The sequence below is a fragment of the Felis catus genome, chromosome C2, assembly GCF_018350175.1.
Source record: "Felis catus isolate Fca126 chromosome C2, F.catus_Fca126_mat1.0, whole genome shotgun sequence".
NCBI lineage: Eukaryota > Metazoa > Chordata > Mammalia > Carnivora > Felidae > Felis > Felis catus.
Window position 1 is genome coordinate 107,837,731 of NC_058376.1, and position 13,165 is coordinate 107,850,895.

The following is a 13,165-nucleotide window of genomic DNA, read 5'->3' on the forward strand; positions in this document are numbered from 1 at the left end:
GTGTGCACTCCAGCCTGCACCACCACTTGTGTTTTGTAAAATAAACAACTCTGGTCTCTTTATTTTACTTTGTGTTCTGTGGTAATAAATATCTCCTGAAGCTAAAAATCCTATTACAAGTGTTCATTTTGTCACCATTTTTAAAAAAACAAGAGATCAGTTTTACTTTTTGCAAAATAACTAGTTTTTCCACAGTTTGTTGGAGTTGTTTTGACTTCTGCATATGTCCCCTGGTGAAAACAGCAAAAGGAAAGTTGTTCGTTGCTTTTTTTCTAAAAAGAGAACTCCGTATGTCTATAATATCAGTTGACATTCAGGAGGGGAATAAATATAGAATTATTACTTTGCTGATCTATAAGTACTGTTCAAGTTTTAAATCATGGCAATAAAGTCCTAAACTTAGAACAAGTTCATTCTGCTTCCAGAATGTTGCATGACAATTCTAGCAAAGCTGTTGGATATTGGAGGCCAGAGACAAGTAAGAGTTAGTTCAGTCTTGAGAGAGTAGATTCAGAGATATAGTCTAAGTACACACAGAAGTGAACTGTAGAGTCTAGCAGCAGACAAAGCGGGCAAGTGTGGTCCTGCTCTCCAGTACATAAGCCTGTTTTATATTTTCTGCCACTTAGGGATATGGAAGTCTGAGGCATGTCTGATGCTTGGTCAGAAACTGTGACAAAAAGCAAAAAGATTTAAGAATGAGAGTCAAAAGATTACTTTATTCTTTCTTCTCTAAGATTTCCTAAGAAATGAGACCAGGGGGAAGTAATTTAACATTAGGCTTCTAATCAGGCAATGGATTCTTTCAATATAACTGAATGTCATCAGCATTCTTCTCCCTACTTTCCCCACCACCTTTACTTTTTCTTGCAACTCTATTACTACCTGTTTTGCTATTAATAATAGAGTGTAATACACCTTCACATTCCTTACCATGTATCTTTCATGTGATTTATTGACCATCTATTTCCAGATCATACAGCAAAAGTATAGAAAGAAATAAACAGGAAAGGCTCACCTTCTCTTCTACACTAACTTTCCTTGCCTAGATACAGAAAAGAAAAAAGAAAAAAGAAAAGAAAGAAACATAGCAGAAGCTTTTCTAGAAAGAAGAGCCACATAAGAACTAATATAAAAAGTTAACAGAAGAACAATTAAAAAAAAAAAAAAAAGCCTTTGAAAGGCCTGTCACCACCTACTGACCCACACACCTCAGTTATTTGTTCATCCAATAGAGAAATGAGCACAATTTCAAAGCCATGTGGGAAAAAATGATTTGTTTTCTTTATCTTAATAATGCAATGGTTCTAATATGAGGTATTCCTATTAGCATTATAAGTTATATACCTATTTAACATGATTCTGTATGAAATGATGTATGCAAGTTGACTAAATAGATATACTGCCTGATCAGTAAGCAATTTAACAAGTTACATAATGGACAATCTAGATGAATCAAACATAGGTAAGAAGTTGTGAAAAAGAAATAACTGACTTATTCTTGGACTGTGCTTTAATAGGCTGTGGCTACGTGTACACATTTTTGTTGCTTTATAATCAAGCCCAAAACAGTGCCTAGCACATAATATGCACTTGATAAATATTTGTGGTATAAATGTATCTAACTGGAGTCTGAAAAAGTGCAGAGCTGCATTTTACATTCTAAACATTCAGCAGGACCAGGGCTACAATCAGCATAATTGTCCAGGAACTTAGGCAGCTGAGTTTCTCCTGATGTCCCTCCTCTGCACTGTATGGACAACTGCCTGCCATTCCTGCCTTGAGAATAGAACTGTAGATTCGTGAAAGGTTTGGTTTTTATCATTTTTAAACGATTTACTTATATAGCACCTTAAACATGAGAAAAAGGCATTTTACAATTCTCATAAAAATCTTGTCAAAATAAATACATACCTAACTTGGCCAGCTTTTTTTCACCAGTAAGTTTCCGTTACGTTGGCCTAGCCCTATTCCCCATCTGTATATAGAAATACTCAGCTTTCAAGGGCCAATCCCAATTCTGTCACCCACATAAAGCTCCTCCATTGACCATCCTCCCCTACCTGTCCATATCAAAGAAGATACTACCTTATATGATATTTAAATCATATACTGTTTTTTACAGTTATTTTTTTAAATTTTTTAATGTTTATTTTTGAGAGACAGACAGACAGACAGACAGAATGTGAGCAGGGGAGGGGTAGAGAGAGAGGGAGACACAGAATCTGAAAGAGGCTCCAGGCTCTGAGCTGTCAGCACAGAGCCCGATGCGGGGCTCAAACTCACAGACCGTGAGATCACGACCTGAGCCAAAGTCGGACACTCAACCAACTGAGCCACCCAGGCGCCCCTGTTTTTTAGAGTTATTTTTTCATGTCATTATATATCCTTCCTTGGGATCTGCAGTATGGATATTGTTTCTTCCAGACTGTTTTGTTTTGTGTCTTTTAATCTCTACCATACCAGCTTAGTATTTGCAAGGAACTCAGCTGAGGAAGAGAGGAAGGATATTCCATGTCTTCAAACACATATAAGCACCATTTCTCAGATAAGCATAGCATAGTTAAGCTCTCTCTGTGCTTACTATCTCTTACGTTCAATTTAAAAGGCGAAGCAAATTAAATGCAATGGTTTAAAAGGTCTTTTTCTGGGCTTTTCCTTTCCAGTGCCTGCTAGGTTGCATTTTACATAAATCTGAAGGACATGCAGTAACATTAAGCATTAAGTTAAATCAATGGCATGATTAATGCTAACAGGCAGCCCAAAGCAACATACACAAAGGATAAAAGCATATCTGAGGGATGACTACAATTTTTAATTAAAAAGTAACGGATTGGTGGTTAATTAAGAGTTGACTGTAGATTTACTGAAAACCCTCAATGATTAATGATAGTTAATGTTTGAGGTTTTAATTCACAATCTGTCAATCAGTTTCAAAGAGACGTTTTAAACATTATACTGTTAACAATGTATGCATTGCCAAACTAAATACAGGATAAATGCTTCTGCCTGAGGACAGATATGAACTCACAGGGAGGAGAGCAGGATAGAAACTGAAAAATTTTTAACCAGATTCAATGAGTTGATATACATGAAAGGGTTTAAAACAGTGCCTGGTACATGATAAGTGGGAAGAATTGAGGTGAAACTGAAACAGCCCCTTATATGGAGAGAGACACAAAAATTTAGCATATCACAAAATGTTACAAACTGTAGCTGCTATAATGTTTTACTACTAATTATTTGCTACTAATTATTTGTTTTTGCAAATAGGGGGATCGTTTAAAATTTTAAACAGACCCATTTATTTCCATTTTTCAAGCAAGTTTTTTTTTTTCTGAAAAGCTGCCAAAAAAATATATATCTAACTATAGTATTTGGACATTCCTGAGGCCCTCTTTTCACAAGAGCTCCACAAACAGCTGGTCAAATACTGTGCTGAAATTATAGATGTCTTCCTTCACAGGTCAAACATTCTTTGCACTGAATTGAATTCTACAATCTGGCCATTATGATTGTTCCCCTTACACTCCATGAATTAATTGCAGATCCCCTGGCCAAAATAAACATAAAACCTCTGAAATCACTCCCCCAGGTTTTGTTACTATCTACCTTTTTTTATATATAAATTTTTTAAATGTTTTTTATTTATTTTTGAGACAGAGACAGAGCATGAGCAGGGGAGGGGCAGAGAGAGGGGGAGATATTACTATCTACCTTAAAATGCTCTCAATGTTATGCTGTAATAACACAATATAATACCATACCTTTTGGATTTCTTCAGGTAATGCGTGCATGGGGATGTGACGATCCATAATTTCTCAAAATATGCAGAGGGAGTTCTGAAGTAAAATAATCTAAAAACATTGATGGCAATGGTCAGAATTAAAATTATGAATAAAATTCAAATTAAAAGCTATAAATTCTTGGACTAATCAGAGATAAATGGTGATAACTTTTAACAGTTATTTCATCAACTCAGTATTAAAAGGTACAACTGGACCTTTTCAATTAGCTATTACGCCAATAGAACAGGAAAGATAACAGATGACTAAGTCAGAAATATTTTCTTCCTTTAGAACTTTATAGTCTAATTGTAATTTCTATGGTGGTTTATTACTAATTATTTGTTTTGCAAATACAGAATAAATGTTAATTTTTTTTTAATTGTTGCTAATGTTCATTTATTTTTGAGAGAGACAGAGTGTGAGTGTAGGAGGGGCAGAGAAAGGAGACACAGAATTCAAAGCAGGCTCCAAGTTGTCAGCCCCAGAGCCTGACGCCGGGTTTGAACTCACCAACCGCGAGATCATGACCTGAGCTGAAGCTGGACACTTAACCGACTGAGCCTCCCAGGCACCCCTAAATGTCACTTAAAATTTTAAACAGATTCATTTATTTCTGTTTTCTTTTTTTTAAAGGTTTTTTTCCAAAAAGCTATTAGAAAAATATCTAGGGGCGCCTGGGTGGCTCAGTCAGTTAAGCGGCCGACTTGGGCTCAGGTCATGATCTCGCGGTCCGTGAGTTCGAGCCCCGCGTCGGGCTCTGTGCTGACCGCTCAGAGCCTGGAGCCTGTTTCGGATTCTGTGTCTCCCTCTCTCTGACCCTCCCCTGTTCGTGCTCTGTCTCTCCCTGTCTCAAAAATAAATAAAACGTTAAAAAAAAAAAGAGGAGAAAAATATCTAAATATAGTATTTTAGTTCAGCAGATAAGAAAAACAATTGTGACATGAATGCTGGTTTAAAGGATGAAGTACAAAAAATATTTAGAGTTATCAGATTAAATATGATATGCAGACACTGAAAAGTCATGAAACCATGAGACGTGCTAATTTTACTCAAGATGAACACTTATATAATTTTACGCAGATATTTTACGTAAATTTTCATTTCTAATATAACAATTCAACATAAAATCCTATTACTACTTTCATAAAACCACACAAGATGAATGGAGGGAGCACTTTTGGTTCTTTTTTTTTTTAAGTTTATTTATTTATTTTGAGAGAGAGAGAGAGAGAGAGCATGAGAACGGGGAAGGGGCAGAGAGAGAGGGAGGGAGAGAAAATCCCAAGTAGGCTTCGCAAGGTCAGTGTGGAGCCTGACGCGGGGCTCGAACTCAAGAACCAGGAGATCATGACCTGAGCTGAAATCAAGAGTCAGAAACCAACTGAGCCACCCAGGCACCCCTGATTTGTGTTTTTTGTTTGTTTATCTTTCCCAAATATGGAGAAAGAATACACAGTCCAGTTTCATGAGATGCTTATATATTCATCTAAGGACTTGAGGGGCAGAAAGGAGGCAGCAGAGATGATACAGGCACAATTCCATAGCAATGAAGAAAGTCTGAGGGCTGGGAGTGGTAGACTAGGAACAACCGAGGAGTTCAGCAAAGAAAGATGTCTTATCTTTCTGGTGGGAGAGGCGAATTAGGGAAGGTTTACCTGAAGCTGTTTGCTTTTGAGCAGAGCAGGATTTTGACACAAAGATAGACTAAAGAGGCACAGTACTCTATCAGAGACAGCAACCCAGGCACAGCGAGGTGTCAGGGAAATTGTAGTTAACAAAAGTTCCTGGAGCGGCAGTTTTTGGTTTTTTTTTTTTAAGTCGTGCAACCATTGGTGGAAAGGAAATTCCCCATCCCCTTGTGTTAGCACAAAGCCTGTTGTTTTAATGAGCTGCTGTTTAGAACAAATAACTAATGAGCTGTCTTCCCATATAAACATAATATGTATGTTTGGTAAAGTTAACTAGAGTTAACTATGGGGGTAAAGTTAACTGCCATAGCTAACATAGGCCCACACAGCCAAGTACATAATAATCTGACGTTTGGCAGACTGTGATATGGCAAGAGCTCGTTATTCACAGAAGGCTCATTATTCTCTCTTCTGCCATTTTACAATGGACTTACCATCAGTAAATAAGATGGCATTATCTTAATTAAACTCTACTGGGAGTACAATTTTTCCTAAAATTGCCAACTAAATCTCCTTTTTAAATTCCACCCATAAAATTATTTGAGAGCATGGATCTAGTGACAGCATAAACAAAGGACCAGTGGAACATATTTGTTTAGTACCTTCTTTATCTGTAAAGGTATTCCAACTTTGGGTCCTTCTTATATAGCAAGTAGGAAAATTTGGCAGGTTCTGATTGAAGAAAATACTGCCAACCCAGAAAATCTCTCTACAATGCAGAAAGAAAACAATTTTATTATTGAGTAAGCATTTAACTAGACTGTGATGCACATCAGAGCTAATCTGCTAACGAGACTACAAAGACAGAAAGCTCACTTTTTTTATATACAGCCATGTAGATACAATCCATTACATATACGTTCTCAAGAGAAAAGGTAACTCGTCCTCAACACAGTGGGCTATACACTTTCATAGTTCGTTTCCAATTCACCTAGTGATTGAAGTAGCTATCTGCACTGGTTAATTGCGATTGTTCTAAGGAATACAAATCCCTGTGATAGAATCCGTGGTTTCTAAAGGAAGGAGTCGAGGGAGAAACTCCCAAAGGTGATAAGGAAATAGGGACGCCGTCTTCCTTGCTGTTTACATTTTAAAGTGATGGTTCCCACGTCCTCAAGAAAAACATTCTGGGTCTTTAAAAAGATTTGCATACGTATTAAAGGAATAGAGGCATTCACAAATTTACGGAATTTCTCAAGAAAAGGAAAGAAAAAAGTCGTTCACCCACGGCAACACGTAGGTGGAAAAATTTGTAATTTTTTTACTTTACTCTTACATTATTTTGTATGTTTTATCAAACTAGTTTCTTTTATTCTTTCACATTACATACACGTAGACTGCCCTTCAGCGAGAAGTGCGGTGAAACTGGCAGCAGCCACTAAGCATTTGCGAACCTGCTCTCTTAACAGGATCGTGAAAAAGATGTCGAAAATACAGAAACGTCCTTGACTGTTCACTTCCGATTCCCTTCCCTCACAGCAGTGTCACGTTGGGCCATTAACTCACGTCCAGCTTTCAGGCCCTTCCGTAAAGAACTATTCCCCTGGCGTGAATCACCCGCAAATGAGCAGATCAGCGTCAGGTGAAACGGAGTTCACGCTCTAAGACATTCCTGAAGAGGCGGGATTTTCCGAATAGAAACCAACTGCAAGGCCAGCCAAAACTGCTTGGAAGGGTTTTGAAACCCGTCCCTTCCTAACCCCGGTCCCTCGGGACCTGCTGTGGCAGGAAGAGGAGGAGGAGGGTGTGGGGGTGAGGCTGAGCGGCGCTCTCAAGGAGAGTAGAGGACTGGCGGGCTGGCGGAAGCTGTGCCGGGGCCGCAGAGAGGGGCGGAGGGGACGCTCGGAAGCCCCAGCCCCGCGCCGCGGCGCCTCGACTCAGCTTTCCTGCCCTCTCCCCCGGTGCCAGCACGCCTCCGCTCCGGAACTGCGTCCCGGGGGGCTGGGTAGGCGGGGGACTCAAGGAAGTCATTCATTGTCTCTCACCTAGACCTCGACTCCGAGTGCGAACGGCTTTCCCGGTCTCCCGGGAGACCATGCTACACGTCTGCCCGACGTCAGGGCGCGGTGACGTCACGGCCCACGCCCCTCGCCAACTCGGAGGGCCTCCCTTGCCCCGCCCCGGGCCACACGCGCCGGGCGGAAGCGGGAAAGCTGGCGGTGGGGTTGAGAGGGAAAGGCTTGTTTTATGCTGAGCGCTGTGTGAGAGCAGGGAGGGTCGCAAAGGGCAAGGCAGAGGAGGACGGGCTGGAGTAGCGGTAGAGGCTGCTGGGAAGGAGGGAGATGTCCCTAGCCCCAAGACTAGATTAGAGAGAGAGACACTGCCTGCGGTGGAGGCCCAAGTCCGTGTACCTCTGACCCCAGGCTCTAGAGCCCGTGTGGCGGAGACAGCAGTGGGCAATCATTGTTCTTGAGCGGAAAGAAGAGAAGCCTGTAGAGGTCATGGGTGTAAAGGGAAGCGCTGGGCATTGCAGCGAAGGCAATTGAGAAGGCGTTAAAAGTTTCATTCTAGCCCCAAAGTAGTCAAGATGTAAGGGCTTAGTTCAGAAGGTATCTTGAGACCGCCTACTCACAAGTTGTTTATTTATAGAAGGCTGGTCACGTTTGCAAGTGACTTACTTTCCTTCCTTCATAAAGCAATTATTTACTGACATACTAAGAGATGAGCACTGCATACCAGAATGGGGTGATGCTCTGTAACTAACCCAGGTAGGGGCAGCTATTGGTATGATTTTCAAGTGACTCATTAATAACCCCAATCTCTCCTGAATACATGAAGTCAAAAATGCAGCTCTGGGGCGACTGGGTGGCTCAGTCGGTTAAGCGCCAACTCTTCATTTGGGCTCAGGTCATGATATCACCGTCATGGGATCAAGCCCCACCTGGGGCTTTGTGCTGAGGGTGGAGCCTCCTTGAGATTCATTCATTCTCTCTCTCTCTCCCTCCCTCTCCCCCCCCCCCCGCCTCCCTTTCTCCTTGCCCCTCCCCTGCTTGTGCATGTTCTGTCTCTCTCTCAAAATAAATAAACATTAAAAAAAGAAAAGAAAATGCAGCTCTTATACGAAAAACTATCAATGGCTTACCAGCAGGGAAAGAAACTTGTTACCATTGAATGAAGTACAAAGAAAATTAATTAAAACCTATAGATTTAGAGGTGATCGAATGATGCAGAGCAGTGCTGAAACAGTAGTCAAACTGCTGATGATAGCTATTTGTTAATGAAAATGACAGGACGAAGTACTGACCACTCCTAAAAGCCTTGTCCTCAAAGCACTGAAAGTCTTGGAGATAGATGTACCCTGTACCTGTACCCTAGCTGATATTTTGCCCGCCTGCCAACGACTTTCAGTTTCCACCCCTCAAAGAGCATTTTTCATCATCTGAGAAAGATAAACAATAATTAGAGGATTGAAGAGAGGATTAGGAGAGGGGAGCCAATGAAGTGGTCAGGGACAGCATGCTTATGAGAAGCATAAAGAACTTTCACAACTATTCACGTTCAGTATGTTTCTCTGAGGGACAATGAAAATAGGACTGTTCTTAACAATGGGGAGTTTAGACATAGGTCACACACACAAAAAAGCAGTTCATCTCGATCGACTGAGTGCTTTACCTGGAACAGAAATTGCACATCTAAAGCAAGATGATTCTTAGTCTAGTTTGGCTAGTAGTGTGATTATTAGCATTAATATTTATTATTTAGTGTATATAAGGAAAGGAAACACTTCAAGGATAGGAGAAAATACCACAGAAAGGCTGTTAATTCATTCTGAGTTAATTTCATCTGTCCTTAGTCATCTCTACATTGGCCTTGAGACCAATTTTCCTTCCACCATAAATGTCCACACCACAAATGTCCCTTAGACCTGCACTGCCCAATAAGATAGCCACATGTGACTGTACAATTTAGTTAAAACAAAATAAAAAATTCCATTCCTTTATTGCACTAGCCACAGTTGAAGTTCTCAGTAGTCACATGTTGTCACGGCATCACACAGCCCATATATAGAACATTCTCCTCATCAGAGAAAATTCTACTGAACAGTTGCAGGCCCAGTAAGAATGTCAAGGATAAAGAGCATTGATAGATTGCGAGGAATAGCTTTTGTTAAAAAGTAGCAGTGAAAGGTGTTATTCCTGAGGACCACAGCACAGATGAAGAGTTGTGACAGGGTGTTATGAAATGGATTTTTTAAAAAAGTAATCCTATAAACCTTCTCCCCGGGTTCTTGTGTGTTTATTCTTGGCTTTTCATGATCTCAATCTCTCCTTCTCTCCCTCCCTCTGGGCTCTTTCCTTGTCTTTTTTGTTTTTCCACTACTCTAACTCGCCCCATTACTGGCCATACTGGAACTTATATAGAATTTAAAATGTTCCCATCATTGGCCATATTGAATAAAGTTTTGTGTTACTCAGTTATTAAATTTAATTTTTTTTCTTTTAGAGAAAGAGAAAGCATGGGAGAGGGGCAGAGGGAGAGACAGGGAGAGAGAGAGAGAGAGAGAGAGAGAGAGAGAGAGAGAGAGAGAGAGAGAGAGAGAATCCCAAGCAGGCTCCACGCTCAGTGAAGAGCCCAACACAGGGCTCAATCCCACCACCCTGGGATCATGACCTGAGCCAAAATCAAGAGTCTGATCATGCTCAACTGACTGAGCCACCCAGGTGCCCCTTGCTATTAAATTTTAAATCAGCTAAGTTTCACTTTTTACTGTGACTTTTAAAAGTAATCTGGTGGTAACCAAATTAAGTTCCTTTTCACCTCCTCTGTGGTCTTTAATTATTCTTTTTCCCCTGTGGGTCAATGACCCCTGAAAGAAAAAGTATAGTCCCTAGTTTTGGGAGAACAACCTCTGCAAAGTGACTAAATGAGGGCTTTCCACAATGTCTGCAGACCTTTGTGTTGTAGTATTAACATTTATGAGAACACAGTGTCTGCGCTTTTGTTTCTGTTATGAATTTACCTAAGATATTGATCCAGCAGGGTGTTGTCACTCATCCCATTCATTTTGGTAAGTAATATTATTTCCCTTCCCCTTCCCCCTCCCTTCCGCCTCCCCCCATAAGAGGCATGTGGAAAAATGCGTACTTTGTTGGCAAGTCTGATGAAAATATCAGGAAGTCTACCCAAAATTGCTAATTTCAAAGTGAGTTCAGAACTGTACCAAGGGAGCATGGCAAAATTATACTTAGCCCAACTTTATTTTTATCCTGTGAATCAGAACATAGTACCACACTATTCCCTCAAAAGTTTGAATAAAATGGTTACAGACAGGCCTCCCAGGTTGGAAGCAACCACGGCCTTCGCTGCTATTTCTGAGTTCTATCCCATTCAACTACAGAATTTTTAAAAAGCTAACATTTATTGGGCTCTTTCTGTTTGCCAAACACCGCATACACAATATCTCATTTATTGAGAACGCTTCCAAACATAACTCGGTCAGATCGTACTTATTGTTTACTTTTACCCAAATGATGGAAGTGGCCAAGGGCATGGCCCAACAACACATGAGCACTGAAGTGTACTTGGACTGAAAGTATAAGCAGAAGCACCTGGGCCTCATGTATTATTTCAGTTGACTCTGCCAGCCAGTCAGTGACCAAAAGGCATCGGCCTACTGTAGATTAGTAACATATGTAAATACTCAAAAAGCATTGAATTCTGGAAACTTAACTTTGTTTTAGACTTACCATTTTCCAAACTTTTCTGTTACAGCTTCCAGTTTTCAAAAAAGTGGTCAGCTACAAGTGACGATTTGCTTTGTTTTACTCACCCCAACACATTTTATTCTCACCAAGATGTGGATTAGATTTTTTTCATAATACTGTTTTTTTAACTGCTAATCAACATTTAAAGTTGTAGACTCCTTTGTAAAGCTACTTTGTATATTTTGGATTTTTTGTTTTGTTTTTTTAATGTTTTATTTTTATTTATGTTGAGAAAGAGAGAGAAAGAGGGAGGGAGAGAGCACAAGTGGGGGGAGGGGAAGAGAGAGAGAGGGAGAGAATCCCAAGCAGGCCCATGACCTGAGCCATGACAAGAGGCAGAAGCTTAACCGACCAAGCCACCCAGACTCCCCTACTTTGCATATTTTGAATTCCAAATAACCAATCTAAAGATGGCTTTGGCCACAAAATACTATTTGTGGGGTTTTGCTCTGTATATTTTTGAATCCATCCCATGTGTAGTATAAACTTTAAGTATGTAATAAAATGAATGTCACGCTGTTTAGCATCTCTCTAGGAGTTCAAATGTGTTGTGATCTGTGCAATAGTAAGTTCTATACTGAATTCTTTTTAGCACTAAGAATGTAATTGTTGAGCAAAATTCCCAATGAGACATCAGGCCTTTAAGTGATAAATGTCAACTCTCAAATATTAAAAGTAAGTCAGACACTACAGTGAAACCTTTAATGATTATAAATGTACTCTCTTGTGGTCTGTTCACTACTGATAAGAGTTTTAGCCAAAAATGTACTGTTTGCCAAATATAGTTTAATATTTGTTACATGAATATATTTCTTTTTGAGACATAATTGATATATCACATTATATTAGTTCCAGGTATACAACATAATGAGTCAATATTTATATATATTGTGAAATAATCACTACAGTAAGCCTAGTTAACATTCATCACCACACATAATTACAAATTTTTTTCTTGTGATGATAGCTTTTAGGATCTATCTTCTTAGCAACTTTTCAAATATACGATACAGTCACTATGCTGTACATTACATCTCAAGGATACATTTACTCTCATGAACATATTTAAAAACATAAAGAATAAAGCTCTCATGGCACTGACTTAAAACTCTTGTAATGAATTTGATACTCAAATATATGGCACTGATAGTTCTTTAAACTCTTAGCGTCCAATACACAGCCTATAATAAATGTTAATGAATTCAAAGACTGAAAATTGAGAACTGCCTTATATATTTAAAAAACAGCTTTTGTAGAATTTGCTTATTTAATGAAATTAGAGCTCATTTCTGAGATTTCCATAGGAGTCTAATGAAGCATCTGAGAGTCTAATTCATATGTGTTTTGATAAGTGATTGGCAGAAGTGATTTCATTCTACCTTTGTAAAGATGAAATTCATGTTTTGGTACCTATAATTTTAGGTAGCAGTGGAATTTATATGAATCAAATTATAGCAACTTTCTTGTCATTTCGTTATACCTCTATTAACAGAATGATTTGATTCTATTAAATAAGGAGTTGTGAATCATCTTAAAGATATTTTCTTATGAATTATTGATAAAAAATATATCAAATAATATTACCAAACCTATAAAACAGAAGAAAAAGATTAAAACACTTATAGTAGCCCTGGTTTGCAAGGGTTTAGAACAATAGCATTCTTAAACATTGCTTTTAGGGTCAAAAATTTTAGGGTAATATATTTATTATGTTGTAAACACCCTGAAATATTCAAAACTATTGTAGTAAACATTTGAGCCCCCTTCTTCCTTTTGTTCAACAATCCAAACCTCTTCACCGTCCCCTTCCCCTCCCCTCAAGCACAAGTGAATCAGCCCAACTCCAGGAATCAGCTCAGATTAGGTCAATTATGCTAGCCCCTTCCCCTTAACCAGTGGTTTAAATCAGAAATGGGCCTATGACCCAATTCTGATCAAACAGGCCCCAAGAGAAGCCTGCTAGAAGCTTTTGGGAGGCTTATTT

At 39.3% G+C, this 13,165-nt stretch overlaps 1 protein-coding gene across 13 annotated transcripts in view; it reads right to left on the reverse strand.

Annotated features, from left to right (window-relative positions):
* LEKR1 (leucine, glutamate and lysine rich 1) overlaps positions 1-7,604 on the reverse strand; it is a 224,246-nt gene extending 216,642 nt beyond the window's left edge. For 10 of the 13 annotated variants that reach the window (XM_023260442.2, XM_019810522.3, XM_023260443.2 and 7 more), the window contains exons 1-3: positions 7,462-7,576; positions 6,079-6,185; positions 3,768-3,857 (exon numbers count right to left, since the gene is read on the reverse strand). In XM_023260442.2, the coding sequence (XP_023116210.2) occupies positions 3,768-3,815 (48 nt within the window). In that variant the 5' untranslated portion in view covers positions 3,816-3,857; positions 6,079-6,185; positions 7,462-7,576. Of the gene's footprint in view, positions 1-3,767; positions 3,858-6,078; positions 6,186-6,806; positions 6,945-6,982; positions 7,120-7,461 lie in introns of those variants that run through there. The other 3 variants (XR_006585358.1, XR_006585357.1, XR_006585359.1) reach the window with 3 other exon arrangements.
* Positions 7,605-13,165: the final 5,561 nt, after the last annotated feature.